Consider the following 21,366-nt stretch of genomic DNA (forward strand, 5'->3'; position numbering starts at 1 on the left):
TTGAACTAAAACATTGTTTCTTTCCACTAATGCTGCTTGAATAGCTGAGTATTGCCTGCATTTGCTAGGGTTATGTAATGTCCAATGATAGTGTAACTTGAAGCAAGATGGTAATCTAACAAATTAAGAACATTTGTGTAGTAAAGAACTGCAGATGCTGGTTAAAATCAGAGGTGGACACAAAATGCTGGAGTAACTCAGATGGACAGGCAGCATCTCTGGAGAGAAGGAATGGGTGACGTTTCGGGTCACACGTGTGATGTTATCCCATTTTCTCACCCCACCCCTACATACTATGGGCAATTTACAGAGGCCAATTTCCCCATAAACTCACACGTCTTTGGAATGTGGAGGGAATGCAGATCATCTGGTGGAAACCCACGCGGTTACAGAGAGAATGTGCAAAGTCCACACATACTGCACTCGAGGTCATGATCGAACCCTGCTCACTGACACTGTGATGCAACAGCACTACCAGTTACAAATCCCTTTCAGTAGAATACCCAATCCCTGATCTGTTTTTGTAGCCAATAGATACATGGGGCTGATCCTGTTGAGTTCCTGGACATGGATGATCCTCTACCTCAGGTTACTGACAGTGATAAAGTTTGATGTCAAGGGTGGGTGTTTGCGCTCTGTTGCGGATGCTCGTTCCTTGGCACATTTATGGAGTGTATATTGTTTTGTCACATTACCCAATGATTGAATGTTGTCCGTGCCTTTCTCATGCAGATATGGACTGATCATTGTGGACCTGGCAACCCAAGGTGCTTGTATCTTACCATAGCTTGCTTCCTTTAGCGGTTTCTACATATCTTTCAGCCTTTGTGTCAGCATTTCAAATTAGCTGGGAAATGGCTAATGAAAAGTAGTGGCCTTTTTGTCCATGATATCTATGCCAAACAGGATGTCAATTTAAACTCCCCTCTGCCCACCTATGATCAATTTCCCTCCATCCCTGCATGTGTTTGCCTAAAAGCTTCTTAAGCTGCTATCATATCTGCCTTCACCACTTCCTCGGCAACGTATTCCTGGACCTACCACTCTAAGTGAAATAAAACCTTGCCTCATTAATCTCCAGTACTCACCCTGAAACTACACCCTCAAGTCTTTGATATTTCCACCCTGGGGAAAAATACATTGTCTTTCTGCTTCATCTATGCCTCTCATGCATTTTATTTACATCTATTTAGTTGCCCCTCAGCCTCTGAAGTTGCAGAAAAAGCAATCCAAGTTTGTCCCACCTCTCCTTGTAGCTCATACTCTCTAATCTAGGCAACATTCTGATGAACCTCTTTTGCTTCCTCTCCAAAGCCTCTACATCTCTCCTGTAATGTGGTAGCCTGAATTGCGTATGATACTGTAAAGTTTTATACAAATGCAATATGATTTTTCAGTTTTTATACTGAACACCCTGACCAATTGAAGATGTGTTTGACATATGCCTTTACTACCCTATCCACTTGTGTTGCCATTTTTAGGGAGCTCTGGATTTGTACCTCAAGATCCCTCGATCTCTCTACATCAATGTTCCTCGGGTGTCCTGCTAGTCACGTGTAGTTTCCTGTTGCATTTAATGTTAACACCTTATATTTCTCCAGATTAAACTTAATCTGCCATTTCTCTGCCCATATTTTCTACTGGCCTACATTGCACTGAATTTTTTAACAACCTTCCTCACGATACATAACTGCTAATTCTTGTGTCAACTGCAAAATTACCAATCATTTTCAACCAAATCGTTTATATATGTCATAAACCACCAAGCTCCCCAGCTCTGATCCTTCTGAGCCATCACGGGTCCCAGAGTTCCAGTCAAATAACAGAAAACCTCTCCAAACCTGGCCAAACCATAGTCTCCTCTCTACTTTCCAGATTTCCCTTTATCTTATGTCTGCTACTACTGAGCTCTAAACAATTATGTTTACAAGGTGTTTACAAATTATCCAAGAAATCAGAAACATTTCACTTTGACCTCCAGAAATTCTTGAATATTAACGGAACGTGAATGCTGAGGAATATAGTTTGCTTGAAAGATACAAGAGATGGTCATAAAAGATGTTAATCCTTGATTAAGAACCAATAAAAAACAAGTATGTGTTAAAGAAACTGAAGCATTCATGATCCAGCCATGTTTATGATCCAAATTGGCCACAAAATAAATAGTGTTCATAAGAGTAAATATAAACGCTTTAAAAGTCAAACAGTCCCCTGAAGTTACCGAAATGGCACATTATATACGGATGTGGAGTCCCAAACAGAACTGGAGAGGTGACAGTGGGATGTGAGTTGCATCTAATCCCACGATTTAAACAGGGAGAACCTGCGAGTTACTGGTGACGCAAGGAAGTGTAGATACTGGAATACTGAGCAGAACACAAAGTACTGGCGGAATTCAGCGGGTCTGGGAGACAATATATGACAACAGAAGTGACGTTTTGGGTAGACAACCTTCTTCAGACTGAGAGTCGGGAAGGGGACATACACAGATAAGGAAATGTGATGTGAGAAGGAAGAGACCAAAGCGGGTGAAGTTAAAGAAAAATGTAGAATAGGGGGGTTGCACGTAAAGTCACTGGGTCATAGGGCTTGACGCACGGAGCCGCTCAATCCATCTGGAGGACATCCGTAACTTCCGATATATTATTAATGCAAGAAACGCGTACTTTCCTATCTGTTAAAAAAACGCCAAAATGTTGAATTTTTGCGTTGAAAGAAATTCGGGGTACGTGTGATAGACATGTCCCCAACTTTATAATTCCAAAAGTGAAGCGAAATGTAGGTAAATAGAAGCGAAAGTGCTTGGTAAACATTGGCCGTGCAGATATCGGAATTGAAAATATTGGGAATTATCGCGTTTGCTCACTGCATTTCATCAACAATAAGGCATTATTTGTGTTTTTTCTTGATTCCTTTGGTATCTAAAAAGTCTCAGAAGTGATAAATCTGGCTGTAAATTTTTCTTCAGATGCGTTTTCATTTTGTATGTAAAAGCCCACTTGAGAACCATGGACGCTTTAAAAAATTTACAGCCAGATTTATCACTTTTGAAACTTTTTAGATGCCAAAGGAATCAAGAAAAAACACAAATAATGCCTTAGTTGATGAAATGCAGTGAGCAAACAGCCAATGTTCGCTAAGCACTCTGTCTGTTGTTGTCCCTTCAGCTCTCACTTCTATCTACCGTCATTTCTCCTCACTTTTGGAATTCTGAAGTAGGCTAAATGTCTCACACGCTTATCCCGATTTCCATAATTATTTACAGCACAAAAATTGACATTTTCGGCGGGTTTTAACGGGCCCGCTACGCTGGAAACAATGGTAAGTGCCTACCTGCGGTTCATCGTGTGTACTCCATTTGGAGTAGCATAGTAACAGTATGGGTCATGGTCCGACTGCCGTGAAACCTCCCTATAGATCATTGTTAGCTAGGGGAAGGTAGCAACAAAGCAAATCGAGAAAAAATGTAATCAGGGACAGTCGGACTGGTCGGAGAACTGGGTACAGGAGAGGTGGAGAGACAGGGAAAGCAAGGGTTACTTGAAGTTAGAGAAGTCAATGTTCATACCGCTGTGATGTAAGCTGCCCAAGCGAAATATGAGGTTCTGTTCCTCCAATTTGCGCTGGGCCTCACTCTGGCAATGGAGGAGGCCCAGGACAGAAAGGTCAGTGTGTGAATGGGAGGGGTCGTTAAAGTGTTTAGCAACCGGTTTAGTAACCTTATCTCCGTATCTCCCCTCTCCCTAAGTTCACCCTCCACTGACTCTCAGTCTGAAGAAGGATCTCGACCCGAAACGTCACCTATTCCTTCGCCTGTCCCGCTGAGTTACTCAAGCATTTTCTATCTATCTTAAGGTGTTAACCAATGTCTGCAGCTCCTTCCAACACAGTTCTTGATAACACTCGGGCTTTAACCAGCGTCCCTCTCTGTACCTGTATCCGGGTGAACCTGCAGCACCTTGTCCCAAGGTACACAAAAAGGCTGGAGAAACTCAGAGGGTGCAGCAGCATCTATGAAGCGAAGGAAATGAACTAGGCAACGTTTTGGGCTGAAAATGGTTTTGGCCTGAAACGTTGCCTATTTCCTTCGCTCCATAGATGCTGCTGCACCCTCTGAGTTTCTCCAGCCTTTTTGTGTACCTTCGATTTTCCAGCATCTGCAGTTCCTTCTTAAGCACCTTGACTCAAGGCTGCCGAGCCCAGCCCAGCCCAGCCAAGTTCGCTATAAGATCTTTGGCCAAGTCCGCTCTATAATCTTGAGCCGAGCCGCGTCCGGGTGCAGGGCCGCTCTCTGCCGCCCGGGGGCGCTGCTGTAACCAAGGAGACGCGGCCTGCTGTCGGCGGCCCACCTGCCCGGCGCTGCTGTAAGTAAGTGTTTCACAGTAAGTGAACCTATGGCGTCCAGGCAGCGGCGTGGGCTGCTCAGCCGATCCTTTGCTCAGTGTGGTGGGAGTTAATTGTAGGGCGCGGCCGGTTCTGTTCCCGGGGTCGGCGCTGCCAAGCTTGAGGCCGAGACCTGGGGCTCGGGTCCCTGGATGCCGGCGCTACGCCGCGCCCCCCTGGGGTGGAGGCAACCGGACACAGTACAGCACAGGAACAGGCGCTTCGGCCCATAATGTCCGTGATGCCCAGTTAAACTGCACTCCTCTGCCTGCACATGATCGATTCCCTGCATATCCACATGCCTGTCGAAATATCCTCTTGGACGTCACTATCATGCCTGCCTCCACCACCCCTGCCAGCACGTTCCAGCCACCCACCACCCTCTAAAAAAAACTTGCTTCGCACATCTCCTTTAAACTTTGTCCCGCTCACCTTATAGCTCTGCCCTCCAGTCTTTCTATCCTCAGAAAAATAATCTGACTGTCTACCCGATCTATGCCTCTCTTAACTTTATAGACTTTAATCAGGTCTTCCCACAAATTCTGATGTTCCAGAGAAAACAATCCATATTTGTCCACTCTCTACTTAAAACTAATACCTTCAAACCTCTTCTACACCTTCTCAATAGCCCCCACGTTCTTCCTGTAATGGGGAGACCAGAACTATATACAATGATCAGTCTGAAGAAAGGTACTGATCCATATCACCTATGCATGTTCTCCAGAGATGGTGCCTGACCTACTGAGTTCTGAGATTTTGCAACTTTCCTTTGTAAACCAGCAGTTCCTTGTTTGCACAATATTCCAAACTGATTCAGAGGGGTTCTGAGGAAGATTATGTTTCACCCGGGGATGGTTAGACTGTGAAACCCACTGCCAGAGCAGATAGTGGAGACAGATACTCTTCGAACATTTCAGAAGTATTCATATGAGCATTTGAAATGCTAAGGTATAGGTAGGAAGTGCAGGAAAATAGAATTAATGGAGGCAGGTAATTGATGGCCAGCATGGACTATGGACCTGTCTCCAAACTATGACTAGTTGGCTCTTAATGTCCTCTGAAATGGCAAAGTATTAAAATTGTAATAAAAAGTATCAAAATAAAAAAAACAGATCTACCACCTTGCATTGTCCTTGATACTGGATTTGATCACTTCCTAGACTAATCAAGCATGTAAAGCCATCCTCACAAATGGTCTGTAGATGGTCACGATAACATTCTAGGCAAGGAAGAACGTGTTATTGTTGTACTTGCAGAGTTATACCTAGCAGTCAGGCTCTGCCATCATAATTCCTGATTACGTCCTGTTCCGTGAATAAAAAAACTTCAAGGCTTTGATGAGAACACAAATTAAAAATGAAAAAAAATGCAGATGCTGGAAATCTGAAACAAAAACAGAAATTATTGGGGGGAGAAGAACTGCAGATCAGACAGCAGACCAGATTTTCAAGTCCATTAACTTTAATGAGGATTGTGAGACTACAAAGATATTATTCTGAAGAAGAGTTTCTGACTTAAAACATTTTTGGTTCTTTTTTACGGATGGTGCCTGACCTAATATATCCAGCATTTTTTTCTGAGTTCCAGTATCTGCAGTTTTTTTTTGCTTTCCACTGGTTATTGGTATGTTGGCTCCTCAGACTTGCGTGCAAATTTGTGGATTTAGTGCTGCCTATCTGTAAATCCCTATCGGGAGGCAGTGCCCTGATTGAAACGGAGAAACAAAACAGCCCCTTGTCTCTATTTGGTGGACCATTACAATCCAGCTACGTTTGTGTTTCTTGTGTTTTTTCTTTCAGACTCTGATGCTGTTCTGTCACAGAGGTTTGGTAGTTGGACTTGATCTTTCAATTTCTTTAAGTTAATTGCAGAACCTGAGCCATCATGTCGGTGAGCCACTCCATTAAAGAGCGAACAATTTCTGAGAACAGCCTCATCATCCTTCTCCAGGGTATACATGGCCATGTCACCACTGTGGAGCTGAGAGACGAGAGCTCCGTCAGAGGACGGATTATTAATGTCGACGCCTTCATGAATGTCCGTCTTTCAGAAGTGCTGTACACTGACAGGGCAGGCAAGGCCTTGCAACTGGATGACTTCTTCGTCACTGGCAGAAACGTACGTTACGTTCACATTCCAGATGAGATCAGCATCATCGATACCATCCACAGTCAACTGCAGAAAATTCACCGAGTGCGGAATTTTGGGGCGAAAGATCGAGGAAGAAAAGAATTTCCATCCAAAAGATAATAATGTGCTGAGCCCAGCCAAGCAGACATATGTGGTAGGAGCTTCACCGGGGAAGGAGGGGATTAGGGCTGGCTTATGTACGGAATTAGAGAGAGGGCTGTTGTAGAAGGGAGCCAGGGTGGAAAAGCAAGACAAAATGATGTATGGGATTCGGGTGGGAGTGGAATCAAGACAACGGGGTGCAGTAACATTGATGAGGACAACCACACCTCCAAACTAATCAGTTGGCAGTACCTTCATCCATGGATTTAAAAATAATTGGGTAAAATCTCATCGCACAATCCGTGAGTCTGCGATCCCAAGCAATGCCGAAAGTGTATTGCATTGTACACTCTGCATTATACATTCTGACTGGCAAATCCAATGTGGTTTTATGGTTCATGTGCACATTACTGGAAGAACTGGTATCCCGAATGACTCCCGTCTGTAGCAACTTCACTGTGGGAGATTGACTAGTGGAGAGTCCCTGCTGCATTTGACAATAAATCCAAAATAATTCATTCTACTTAAAATGTTTTGGTGGTATCTCTGTGATGAAATTAAAATGCATGTCCTTTATTTTGAATTGACAATGTATATCTGTATTGATTCCCAATAAATAATGGAAACATGGAAGAGGTAATCTTATGGCACACTTGACGTTGTCAGTGCTGTCATTGCAAGCAATTTCTGTCTCTTGCAGTTGCTCGCCTGAGCAGGATTCCTTGTACATATCAATCACATACTGACAATATTATATGCCAATGGCAAGCACAAGGATCAGGTGCTCTCTCTGTTCTCTCTCCGGCCTGTGTTCAACAGAACAAGGACATGTACAGTTTGCTGGGAACCATGGCATTGTTTGCAAATTTTTCGCCACTGACAACAAATAGTGGCAAATGGCAGTCTGACCAAGTAAATCCAAAACTTAAATAACTGTCCATATACTGCTGACAGAGCTTACGCTTGGAAATCATTCACACACGTGATGGGCTGAAGGGCCTGTTTGTGTGCTGTCCTGTTCAATGTATTGTAATTCAAGAGTCAGTATGATTGTGTTCAGAAATAAGGGAAAACAATTGAGGGACATTAGGCTGAAGCTGCCAGTGCATACAATGACTGGAATTTTCAGGACTGGTCAGCACTGGCAAAGCATAATGGTAGTTGATCAAAACTCATACTTGTGCTGATAAAATGACAATTAAACTGAATGATCAAAACTGTTCTTTGTCAGATTCTGCCCGGTGAGATTTTCCAGATTTTCCAAATTTTTCAGTTTTTCTGATTTGATTTTGTAATTTACATTTTCTTTATGAATGAAATTCAAAGCAAATTATGTTTTTTTTTACACAGTGTTAATATCATAAGCTAGTTATGAACAGCGTGGAGTGCTCACTGATGTAGCTAGAAGTTTAGAAGGAAAATAAGCAAATTAAGTCAGATGTTTCACTGGTGATGGAATGGCAGTTTTCTTTTTGCAAATCTCTTCATAGATAGTTAACTCTCCCTCTTAAAATCATCCATTTATTATGAAAGTTCTCATCACTTATACACTTTGTCATATAAACAGAACATTCATATATCCTCTTGTCGGTTCAGTTGTAAATAAATCCCCTGATATGTCAGTGTCTGTATATAGTCAACTGGCATACCTAACATGGGATTATTCTGGAGAATGTTTAAATTAATTATGAGCCTTCTGGTAATCAAACAAAAAATCTGCAGTTGCTGAAAATCTGAAATAAAAACAAAAAATGCTAGAAAATCCGCTATTTAGGCAGCATCTGTAGAGCGAGAAAGAGAGCTAATTGCAAAGGAAATACCACCAGATCCACAAAATTCCACAAATTTTCTTCTTTTCAGCATTTCAAAGGGTTCACTTTCTATATGCCTCTCTGGTCCACTCTCCGGTACCACCAAACACACCCTGTTTCTGCCACTTTTTCGCACAACCATAGAACCAAAGCTTCTGTCTTTTCATCCCATCCCATCCCACCAGGGACCTAAACCTGGGTGAAGCAGCCCTCTGAGAGAATAAGTTAGAGGGAAATCAGGAGTGGGACAGATCTGTTGGGAATTAGCACATAACGGGCTGAATGGCCCTCTCTCTGTCACAGTACTTGAGCGTCTAGCCTCTCCTGACATGGTCATCATTTTTATCCAAAAAAACAAGTGCACTCTTCTAAATCCAATCTATTGCATTCAGTGTTAACATGTGGCATTCTCTGCACTGGACACACCAAATGCATAGTAGGTAATCTGTCTGTGTGACCCAGAGCTTCTTTTGCCTGCCACATGAATTCCTCCTTCCACTAGCTTTCTGCCTGCAAACTCCTGCACAGTTACAGTGAAAGCTTGAGTAACCGCACCTCATCTTCCATCTGCCACATTAACTCATTGGCCTCACCCTATGAGGTTTAGTCCACCCCTCCCTCCCCCATTTTCTTTGCTAGTGAAAATGACTATGCCTTCCCTCTCCCACTCATGTTGACACTTGAAACTTCAACTCTTTCTCTTTCTGTAGATGCTGCCTGACCTGCTGAGAATTTCCAGCATTTTTTACCTTTATTAACTGTAAATGAGTGATCAAACACACTTGTACTTTACACTAGTCTTCAATGAGAACACAGGGTTAAACACACATCTGCAGTCACTGTCTCCAGTCTGTTACTGTACTGCGCAGAAGGAGAAGAAGGCATTATTATAATTGGTAACTAAGGCGTGGTTAGTGGTATTGAGGTAGCTATATTATTGGTTGCATGCATAAACCATCTACATCCTTCCCCTTAGAAAACCAAGCATGGCACGGAACCATGGCAACAGAGTTAAACAAAATCGCCGTAACGAACAGGCGGCTTAACAACCCGACCCGAGCGCGTACGGACCATGCTTCCCCCCCTTCACCGGAAAGAACAGAGGAATCAGCAGGAGCTGGAGACGGCGAGGCCGCAGGGGAGACCGAGAACGGTAGGGGGGATCGACATGCAGGAGGGGTTGAAACGCGGCCGGCACAGGGCGACCCATGCGGAGGAGATCGCGGCACGCGAGGGGTCTCAGGCATGCAGGGGTCAGCAACCGGGACGGCTGTCGGTGGCTAGAACAGCAGCGGCGGAGCCTATGGACCCTCGGGCGGTAGTCTCGGCTCGTTCACGGCAAGCAGATGCTGACGGCTCCTGCGATAAACAGTTCCTTCAAAGTCAACCAGGTAGGAGCGGGGAGACTCGACCACGCCAGCCACTGTTGCGAGACGGGAAAAGCTGCTGGCAGTCTGCAGCCGAATGACCTGACCTGGCAGCATAGGCTTAAGAGGTTTGCACGACCTGTCGTGGGATCGCCGTTGGACGTCATGTCTTTCCTGTATGCGCTTCTGGACGGAGGCAGGCTCCAACATTTGAGGCAGCAGCTTGTGTTGAGCAATCGGGATCGGTGGACATCAGGCGCTGAGCAGGTGAACCCATGGTCGGGTCTCTGGAGATAGAATAGAATAGTTTCTTTATTGTCATTGTAACATGAACCATGTACAACGAAATTTAAAATGTCAGCCAGTCAGTGCAGCATTCAAACATTTCTAAAAGATATTTCTGAGGTTCAGGAGGTCTAGGTAAAAATCGGAGTTTGTCAGGCGCGATTGCTCCATTAAAAGTTTTGCACTTCGGACCGCCCGCTCCGCAAGACCGTTGCTCTGTGAGTACTCCGGGCTACTGGTGAAATAGTGGAAGTTCCATTTGCTGGCGAATGCCTTGAACTCGTTGCTTGTGAACTGCCTGCCGTTGTCGGTCTGCAAACGGACCGGGGAGCCGAAAGTGGAGAAATGTCTTTGCAGCTTGTGGATAACCATATCGGAGGTGAGGGAAGTAAGAAGGTCCACCTCGAACCAGCTCGAGTATGAGTCGGCCAGGACGAGATAATGCTTGCCACGCCATTCGAAGATGTCAGCGGCCAGCGAAGTCCAGGCCATGGCAGGCGCCGGTTGCTGTAAAAGTGGCTAACGTTGCTGGTGGGGCGCAAGGTTGTTGCAGGTAGAGCAGGACGAGATGCGGTCTCGGATGTACTTGGCCATGCCAGGCCAGTAGAATTAGCACTGAGCGTGGGCAATCGTTGCGTCAGCCCCAGGGTGCCCACTGTGGGCCATGTTAAAGTACTGGTCGTACAGGGAGGAAGGGACCATGACCTCATGGCCCATAACTATGATGCCATACTGGATCACCAGCTCGTCGCGGGCCAGGAAGAAAGGTTGAGCCTCAGCCGGTGCACTGGCGCGCTTGCTTGGCCAGCCACGTTTGATCACGGAAGAAAGTCGCTGCAGAGCGGGATCCGCCGCAGTGTGCTCGGCCAGGCACTGGAGCTGCTTTGTGGGGACAAAGTTAACGCCGAGCACAAGTAGATCCTCTTGTTCGTAGGGGTGGCGATCGCAGGAAGCCCGTGGGGCGCGAGAGAGAGTGTCAGCAACGTGCATCTCCGTGCCCTTCTTGTAGACCAGTTTAAAGTCAAAGCGCTGTAGCTGCAACATCATCCGCTGCAGCCTGGCAGGAGCGACATGGATCGGCTTGTTTAAAATGGTCACGACCGTAAAACGGCTGCCATAAAGCAAGTCCTTAAATTTAGAGCAGGCGAACACAACCGCGAGCAGCTCTTTCTCGATCTGGGCATACCGTTGTTCGGTGTCGGTCATGGTGCGGGAGGCGTACGAGACAGGATACAACGATCCATCATCAGAGGACTGTAGGCAGGCCGCTCCAAGCCCGAACCTGGAGGCGCCGCAGGTGACGGTAATCGGGCGCCTTAGGTCGAAAAACCTTAGTGTCAGGGTGCTGATCAACTTGGACTTCAGACAGTCGAACGCCTGCTGGTGTTGCGGGAACCAGGACCAAGCGGTGTCCTTTCTGGTCAGTTGCCGCAGGGACGAGCTCAGCTCGCTGAGATTGGGTATAAACTTCCCTAGGTAGTTCACCATACCCAGGAACCGTTGCAGACCGAGCACGTCGATGGGGACCAGCGTCTCAGTGATTGCGGCAGCCTTCAATGGGTCGGGTTTTAGTCCTTCCGAAGTGAAAACATGCCCGACGTACGTGACTTCCGAGACCCGGAACCTGCACTTTTTAGAGTTCAGTTTCAGGTTGATTTGCCGAGCCCGATCCAGGACGCGGCGGAGGTTCATGTCATGCTCAGCAACGTCCTTTCCATAAACCAGGATGTCATCCACGATGATGGCGCACGGCAGGCCGGAGAACAACTGTTCCATCGCCCTCTGGAACACCTCGCTCGCGGAATTGATGCCGAATGGCATCCGCAGAAACTAAATCTGCCAAACGGTGTCGAGCACGTCGTCAGTCGTCACGTCGGAGGAGCCCTTGTCCAGTGGTATTTGCCAAAAGGAACTCTTCGTGTCGAGGACTGAGAAGACAGTGGCCTGTCCGACTTGGGCTGCAACGTCCTCCACGGTCCTCATGGGGTAGTGGAGGCACCTGATTGCGAGGTTTAAATCCTTCGGGTTAATGTACACCCGTATCTCGTTTCTGTCCTTTTTCAGGGTGGCAACCATGGTGGAGACCCACTCGGTGGGCTCGCTGACTGCCTCCAACACTCCCATGGCGACCATGTCGTTCAACATCGACTCAACTTTGTCTTTCATGGCGTGGGACACTCTATGCGGTGCGCGGACCACGGCCGCCACCTTCGGGTCAATGGCAATTCTGTAGGTGATGGGCAGCTTGCCCAGCTCATCGTTAAACAGGTCAGGGTATTCCGATAGTGGATCCAGCGAAATCAGCACTTTGTGGACCGTTCGGTCGAACGACACCAGTCCCAGGTCCTGGCATGCCTGGTTGCCCAACAGAGTCACACAGTCAGAGTTCAAGACATAGAACGTAAGGGCCCGCGATGTTTTCTTCAGCACGCAATTGAAGGTGGCCTTTCCCATCGGTCTCAGCACCTCGCCCCCGTAAGCATGCAGAGTGGACCGGTCTGCAGTTAGGAGCTCATTGTTTCTAATCTTCCTGAACAGGCTTGTTGACATTACGTTGACCTTGGTCGAGCTTAGCATGGAAACTGCAATTGTTGGCAGTAACCAGGACAGTCGGATCGGGTAATCGGCCAGGTGCGTGGAGGAGTGAGAACACACTCGCTTCCCCTTGAGAATTAATTGGATCAGAATCGTGGGCCATGTCTAGCGAGGACTGGGAACCATACTGGTTATCAATTTGCATCAGCATGTTTAAGTTAGGTCTAGAAGCCTGTGGGACTTTCCCACGGGAGCGGCAAGCTGCAGAGAAATGATTTAACATCTTACAAAAGTTGCAGGATTTGTCGTAAGCTGGGCACGGTGACTGCTTTTGATGTCTGTATTTGCAATTGGGGCACTTACTGGGGGGCACCCCGCCAGAACCGTAGCTGGCCCGTGGCACAAATTTTGTGTTATCCATCCAAGGACGCGGTTTGTTAAACCCGGTCAGATTGATCTATTTCGTGTCCGAGCCCCGCAGACCGACCTGCAGGTCAACGACCTCAGCCATTCTGCAGGCGTGCATGGCTTCGCTCAGAGTCAGATCTTGTTTCCTGAGGAGCTCCGATCTTAACCTCTGATCGAGTATCCCCGTAACTAAAATGTCCCTGGTAAGCTGGTTTGTCATTGCACCGAAACGGCACATTTGGGCTAGGTATCGCAAGTCAGCTGTGAAACATTCAACAGGTTCCTCCGGCAGCTGCTTTCTGGTGAAAAAACGCGCCCTCTCTAAAATACGGTTCGAGGGCAGGTCGCAAATCTCCCTGAACTTGCGCAGCAGGCATACCGGGTCGTCAGCAGTCTCTAGAGGTATCTGTACCTGATCATTGGGACCCAAGACCGGCAGGTCGTAGGTGAAGGTTCTTGCTCTCCTCATGGCATCGGGGCCGGCAAGGTTGAGAAGTAGAGAGGCTTTGACTGCATCGGGCTCGTTCCGATGTGCGATGTTGATGTAGTGGCTGAAATCCAACTCGAAGGTAGCCCAGCGCTCTGCGATGTCAGAATCGAAGATGAGGGGCGCGGGCTTTCGGCACGAGGATGCCATGGTCGGTGAAGCAAAACTCAGAGAAAGAAATAAAACTCAGAAAAAGAAATAAAACCCGGGAAACAGGAGACGCGAGTCTTTTCCGACTGACACTATGTAAATGAGTGATCAAACACACTTGTACTTTACACTAGTCTTTAATGAGAACACAGGGTTAAACACACATCAGCAATCACTGTCTCCAGTCTGTTACTGTACTGCGCAGAAGGAGAAGAAGGTGTTATTATAATTGGTAACTAAGCCGTGGTTAGTGGTATTGAGGTAGCTATATTATTGGTTGCATGCATAAACCATCTACATTAACTTTCTGGAACCTGCTGAGAAAAATAACATCTGCATTAAAACTTATTTTAATTTCCTTTTAATATTTTATCTAAATATTGGCTGTTGGAATAAAGTTGACTGACATTTGTAAATTGCCCACTTTCTGATTCGAGAGATAAGGCATGAGGATTGTCATGGATGCTGCAGGCAACAACAACAGTGTAGGAAACACTGCAGATGGGAGCAGAGGTCACGTGACCAAATCTAAATGTTTGTGGGTTAATCGCCCTCTGTAAATAGCCCATAACGTGTAGGATGTGGATGGAAAAATGGGATAACCTAGAACTAGTGTGAACAGGTGATTGATGGTCATGTAGATTCAGTTTCCATGTTGCATCTTTTAATATGGGCAGTGGGCAGGTGCTATAGACATGCACGGGAAGGTAGACGCTCCCACCCCCATGAGTCTCGGGCAGATGGGGATCGTCAGCCTGGGAAGGCAGTCCATCTAGGAAAGGGAAAACTCTGATTTAAAACCTCTACTGCCTTGTGGCCATATCCAGTCATGGAAAAGGCTCCTGGAGTAAACCTCAAGAAAATCTGGAATCGGAGCCCCTAAGGCAGTTCGTCGTTGTCTACAACCTCGCTCTGGCAGCTCCTGCGACGGCGCTGGTGCCAAACTGTAACGGCCCTGCTGTTCCTTTGGATCGATCAGCGACGTGGAGAGGGGGGTACGTGCTGCATGGGCAACAGCCTGTCTTCCATATGACATCGCCCAGGCTTGCACCTGACCACACATCACCTGCAAACTAGGATGCATCACCCATGGTCAGTCATGACCGAGGGGGGCCTACTATCTTTCAATCTATTTAATCTGCTCTGACGTGATCGCCTTACGTACTGGTGCTTCCAATATCCCCTCCATTTTCCTGAACTATGGATTTCCCTTTGCTGTGATCAACAGGGCCCACAATTATGTTCATCGCCTTCCCCGAAATCTAGCACTCCCTGTGTCTTCACATTCCACCCATTGTATTCAGTATCAATCCTTTACCAAATCTGTCTCTTCAGAATAATCCCACCAATGCATCTTCCAAAGGCATCCCTCAGCAGCTTCCTGATGCACTCATAGAGTGATACAGCGTGGAAACAGGCCCTTCGGCCCAACTTGCCCACACCGGTCAACATGTCGCAGCTACACTAGTCCCACCTGCCAGCATTTGATCCATATCTCAAATTGCCCTATCCATGTACCTGTCTAACTGCTTCTTAAATGTTGGGATAGTACCTGCCTCCACTACTTCCTTTGGCAGCTTGTTCCATATATCCACCATCCTTTGTGTGAAAAAGTTACCCCTCAGTTTCCTATTAAACCTTTTCCCCTTCACCTTGAACCTATGTCCTCTGGTCCTTGATTCACCTACTCTGGGCTGGCACACTGTGCATCTAATCAATCTATTCCTCTCGTGATCTTATACACCTCTATAAGATCACCCCTCATCCTCCTGCGCTCCAAGGAATAGACACCCAGCCTACTTAACCTCTGCGTATAACTCAGACCCTCTAGTCCTGGCAACATCCTCGTAATTCTTCTCTGTACCCTTTCTATTTTGACAACATCTTTCCTATAACGTGGTGCCCAGAACTGAACACAATACTCTAAATGTGTCCTCACCAACTTCTAATACAACTGCAACATGACCTCCCAACTTCTATACTGTACTTAATCCTGGCTGATAAAGAATAATGTGCAAAAATCACTCCTCAATCATTCCCATCCGTCCTCCTTGAGAGCTTTCCATGCAAGCACAAGAGATACAACACCTGCCCTTTTACTCCCAACAGACTAAACCGGATTGTTTATACTTTCAATTTCAAATAATGTATTTGCTGGTCATGTAAATCAGGAAGTCCAAATTAAATTTCTAAGTACCTGATCTTTTTAATTCTCCATCCCACCCTCACAAAAAGCTTTATGTCCTCAGCCTTCTACACTGGCCCATGCTTATAATAACTCGAGGAATAACTTTTCACATTCCTATTAGATATTGCACAATATTATACATTCAATGTTTTAGTTAAACCTCGTTTTCCAGACTGGTATTGATTCTGTAATTCTCACTTATATGTACTTGATGTCACTTTTCCTTGCCTGTTTCTTGCAACATCACTCATTTTCTCCTTTAATCTCTCTGCCTCTTAACATGTCACACATTTTCCCGTTTTCCCGACCTTCCCCCATATCGTCTCTGTGATTGCATTACTAATCCCATACAATTCTGATGAAATGTCCTCTGCCCCCAGCATTAACTCGGCTTCATCCACCACAAGTGTTGTCTAACCTGATTTATATCTCCAATAGTTCCTATTTATTTAACAGATTTTGAGCTTCAATAGTGCATGGCTTTATTAGAACACTCCTCGCCTGATCACCATTGCAGGAGTGCTGCCACCAATCTTAGTGTTCCACATCTGGCCATCAGCTGGTCCTTACTGGTGTTCACTGCTTGCTGGTGTTGAACAAACTTACCCTAAAAAGGAAGTAAGTTGAACTATTTAAGAAGGAACTACAGATGCTGGAAAATCGAAGATAGACAAAAGTGCTGGAAAAACTCAGCGGGTGCAGCAGCATCCATGGAGCGAAGGAAATAGGCAACGTTTCGGGCCGAAACCCTTCTTCAGTATGTTGAACTTGTCTATTATTTGCACCCCCACCCATTGACCGACCCATGATGTGACAGACAGCTTGATGAGTGAGTTTGACAGAAAATGAACCTCAGCAAATCTCACTGTCTTTGACGGAAAAATGAATAGGATACAGAAATCCATCTGAGACCCCCTTCAATAATCTGGTGCGTTCCAGGTCACTCCACAACTGGATACGATGCTGTCATTCTCTCAGTTACAATTAATAACATCTCATTTTTCAAGATATTCCAACCAAAAACATAATTTAACAAGTCATTTTCAAGTTATGGATGTCAAGTCTGATAATGGATAATAATAATAATGATGATAATGGATCTTCCAATTATCAACAGTACAAATGTCTAACCGAAGTATGTGAAAGCTGGAGGTGGTGAGCATATCAATCACTACATTGAAATATAGGTAGACAAAAGTGCTGGAGAAACTCAGCGGGTGCAGCAGCATCTATGGAGCGAAGGAAATAGGCGACATTTTGGGCCGAAACCCTTCTTCAGACTGATGGGGGCTGGGGGGGAGAAGGAAGGAAAAAGGGAGGAGGCGGAGCCCGAGGGCGGGGGGATGGGAGGAGACAGCTCGAGGGTTAAGGAAGGGGAGGAGACAGCAAGGGCTAGCAAAACTGGGAGAATTCAACGTTCATGCCATCCGGACGCAAGCAACCCAGGCGGAATATGAGGTGCTGGTCCTCCAATTTCCGGGGTTTGCTCACTCTGGCAATGGAGTAGACCCAGGACAGAGAGGTCTGATTGGGAATGGGAGGGGGACGATGTCGCCGTCTTCTGCTCGGATCCAAGGTCGGTTCGCAGATTGATCAGCATCTGCGACCAGTTTGAGTCGGCCACGGGAGCCAGGGTGAACCGCAGGAAGAGCGAGGCCATGCTCTTTGGCAACTGGCCCGACCGATCTTCCATCCCCTTCACCATCAAGCCTGACTTCTTGAAGGTGCTGGGGATCTGGTTCGGGGGGGCTGAGGCGAGTAACAAGAATTGGCTGGAGCGGATAGCCAAGGTGGGGAGGAAGCTGGAGCTGTGGAGGCAACGCTCCCTCTCCATAACCGGAAAAAATTTGGTCATCAGGTGTGAGGTGCTCTCGGGGTTGCTGTACTTGGCACAAGTGTGGCCTGTCCCTCCCTCCTACGCCACGGGGATCACCCGGGCCGTCTTCCAGTTCATCTGGGGGTCGAGGATGGACCGGGTGCGACGGGTCACAATGTACAAGTCGGCAGACAACGGGGGTAAAAGCGTGCCCAACGTCGCCCTCACCCTGATGGCCACCTTTGTGTGTGGCTGCATCAGGCGGAGTGTAGAGCCAAGGCACGTGGGCACTAAGTGTCACTACCTGCTGAGGTTCTACCTGTCCCCGGTGTTGCGAAGGATGGGCCTGGCGCAGATGCCACGCAATGTGCCAGTCAGCTGGACATTGCCGCCCCATCTGTCGTCTGTGGAAAGCTTCTTCCGGACCAACACCTTTGACCACAAGTCCATCGGGCAGTGGTCAGCACGGAATGTCCTGCAGGCACTGCAGGGAAAGGACTCGATGGATCCGGTGGCGTGGTTCCCAGAGCAGACTGCCCAGCTTGTCTGGCAAAATGCCTCATCGCCAGAACTCACCAACAAGCACCAAGACCTGGCTTGGCTGGCGGTGAGGGGAGCCCTCTCAGTTAGATCCTTCCTGCACCGTCGGAACCTCACCACCAGCTCACGCTGCCCCCGGGACGGTTGCGGTGGAGAGGAGACGGTTGCCCACCTCTTTGCAGAGTGTGGGTTTGCAAAAAGAGTCTGGAGAGGTATGCAAGGGTCCCTGGAACGATTTATCCCGAACAGCTCCGTCACAGAGGACTCTGTGATTTACGGACTGTTCCCAGGGACACATTCAGAGACTGACATCGAGTGCTGCTGGAGGGTCATCAACTCGGTCAAAGACGCTCTTTGGTCTGCCCGAGCGTTGCTCACCACCCAGCAGAGCGAGATGTCCGTCAGGGAATGTTGCCGACTGGCCCACTGCAGACTGCAGGAGTACGTGCTAAGGGACTCGCTGAAGCTTGGTGCAGCCAACGCCAAGGCTCGGTGGGGGAGGGCCACAGTCTAGGGTCCTTCCGCTGCTGGACATGGGGGGCACGGTATGGTGGAGACGCCCCTCAAATTAAATTAAGGGAAGGTATCCCACGCCAGGGGGCCACATGAGTGGCACGGGTGGGGGACATTATTTGTGGAAGTGAAAATGTCAAATGGGATTTTCGCACTGTAAACACTGTATATATTTATTACTTGGACAGGGGCCACAGAGTGGCACGGGTGGGGGACTGTTTGGTGAAATTTGAAAAATGTAAAAAATTGTACTGAAAAAACTTGTATAGTCTCCGAAAATGTCGGATGAATTTTGTTTGTTTGAATGGTTCAGGAATTGTATATATTTATCAATGAATAAAGTCTATTTTGAAATTAAAAAAAAAAAAATTGTGGACTGAGCGGAGGTGTTCGGCGAAACGATCGCCCAACCTCCGCTTAGTCTCCCCGATGTAAATCAGCTGACATCCAGAGCAGCGGATGCAGTAGATGAGGTTGGAAGAGATACAGGTGAACTTTTGTCGCACCTGGAACGACTGCTTGGGTCCTTAAATGGAGTCGAGGGGGGAGGTGAAGGGACAGGTGTTGCATTTCTTGCGGTTGCAACGGAAAGTGCCCGGGGTGGGGGTGGTACGGGAGGGAAGGGAAGAATTGACAAGGGAGTTGCGGAGGGAGCGGTCTTTGCGGAAGGCAGACATGGGGGGAGATGGGAAGATGTGGCGAGTGGTGGGGTCACGTTGGAGGTGGCGGAAATGGCGGAGGATTATTTGTTGTATTTGCCGGCTGGTGGGGTGAAAGGTGAGGACTAGGGGGACTCTGCCCTTGTTGTGAGTGCGGGGATGGGGAGAGAGAGCAGTGTTGCGGGGTATGGATGAGACCCTGGTGCGAGCCTCATCTATGGTGGCGGAGGGGAATCCCCGTTCCCTGAAGAACGAGGACATTTCCGATGCCCTGGTGTGGAACGTCTCATCCTGGGAGCAGATGCGGCGTAGGCGGAGGAATTGGGAGTAGGGGATGGAGTCTTTACAGGGGGCAGGGTGGGAAGACGTGTAGTCCAGATAGCCATGTGAGTCAGTTGGTTTGTAGTGTATGTCGGTCAGAAGTCTGTCCCCTGCGATGGAGATGGTGAGGTCAAGGAATGGTAGGGAAGTGTCGGAAATGGTCCAGGTGTATTGGAGTGCCGGATGGAAGTTGGTGGTGAAGTGGATGAAGTCAGTCAGTTGTGTGTGGGTGCAGGAGGTGGCCCCAAAACAGTCGTCAATGTAATGGTGGTAGAGGTCGGGGATGGGGCCCCGGTACGTATTGAACAAGGATTGTTCAACGTACCCGACAAAGAGGCAGGCCTAGCTGGGGCCCATGCGTGTGCCCATAGCTACGCCTTGTGTTTGGAGGAAATGGGAGGAGTCAAATGTAAAGTTGTTGAGGGTGAGGACCAACTCCACTAGGCGGAGGAGGGTATCAGTGGCCGGGTATAGGTTGCTCCTCTGGTCGAGGAAGAACCGGAGGGCTTTGAGGCCATCCTGGTGGGGGATGGTGTAGAGTGACTGGACATCCATGGTGAAGATGAGGGGGTGAGGGCCTAGAGAGTGGAATGCGCAGAGGCGGCGGAGAGTGTCTGAGGTGTCTAGAACATAGGTGGGAAGGGAAATGAAACCAGATGCTAGCAGGCAAATATTCAAATTTTTCTTATTTTTTGGCAGAATGTCTCCCTGCTTTTAATGTTGCAGATAATTCCTGAAGGACAGCCATAGTTTCAAATTTTCCAATAAAATTGATAAATTTTCACATCTTTGGACTTCCTCGGTCAGACTGAACTTCTGGCATAATTTTTGTCGTAATCCTATAAAATCAGCACACTGCTTTCATTATTCCTGCGTGAAGGAGTACATCATCCACAAAACTACTCATGGTGGCGCAGCAGTAGAGTTGCTGCCTTACAGCAAATGTAGCGCCAGAGACCCGGGTTCAATCCTGACTATGGGTGCTGTCTGTACGGAGTTTGTTTCTCCGAGATCTTCAGTTTCCTCCCATACCCCAAAGACAAACAGGTTTGTTGGTTAATTGGCTTGGTAAATGTAAAAATTGTCCCTCGGTGTGTAGGATTGTGTTAATGTGCGGGGATCGCTGGTCGGCGTGGGCCGAAGGGCCTGTTTCCGCGCCGTATCTCTAAACAAAAAAAAAACTAAACATGAACTCCAGCCTCTGCATGGAAGAGTCCAACATTGGCTTTATCATTCACATCAGAACCAGACTGGAAGCAAGGACGGGAGGGGCTGCCTAAGATGGTGGAGAGGGCTGTATCCATGATGGACTGGGCACAGCCCTCCCCACCATTTAATGCATCTACATGAGGTACTACATCAAGAATCCCCACCATCTGGACTATTCCCTCTTCACGCTGCTACCGTCGGGCAGGAGATACAAAAACCTGAGGTCCCACACCACCAGGTTCAGGAACAGCTACTTTTCTACAACCATCAGGATCTTGAACCGACCTGTGCAAAGCTAATTATTTAAGAATTATTATAAGAATTATTTAAGAATACTCTCCTCCGCCTAGCGGAGCTGGTCCTCACCCTCAATAACTTCACGTTTGACTCCTCCCATTTCCTCCAAATACAAGGCGTAGCTAAGGGCACACGCATGGGCCCCAGCTACACCTGCCTCTTTGT

General features: G+C 47.5%; 1 protein-coding gene across 4 annotated transcripts; it reads left to right on the top strand.

Moving 5' to 3' along the window:
• The first annotated feature begins 4,248 nt into the window (after positions 1–4,248).
• Positions 4,249–7,255, top strand: LOC129709629 (U7 snRNA-associated Sm-like protein LSm10). 4 transcript variants are annotated; one of them, XM_055656098.1, is made up of 2 exons: positions 4,249–4,364; positions 6,183–7,255. In XM_055656098.1, exon 2 carries the CDS (start codon positions 6,268–6,270, stop codon positions 6,631–6,633), a length of 366 nt encoding a protein of 121 aa, XP_055512073.1. In that variant the 5' UTR covers positions 4,249–4,364; positions 6,183–6,267; the 3' UTR covers positions 6,634–7,255. The 4 variants fall into 4 exon arrangements, with proteins under 4 accessions (XP_055512073.1, XP_055512071.1, XP_055512074.1 ...); XM_055656096.1 differs by having other exon boundaries at positions 4,260–4,368; XM_055656099.1 differs by having other exon boundaries at positions 4,292–4,368; positions 6,245–7,255.
• The last annotated feature ends 14,111 nt before the right edge of the window (positions 7,256–21,366 follow it).

The sequence above is a fragment of the Leucoraja erinacea genome, chromosome 26 (genome assembly GCF_028641065.1).
Source record: "Leucoraja erinacea ecotype New England chromosome 26, Leri_hhj_1, whole genome shotgun sequence".
NCBI lineage: Eukaryota > Metazoa > Chordata > Chondrichthyes > Rajiformes > Rajidae > Leucoraja > Leucoraja erinaceus.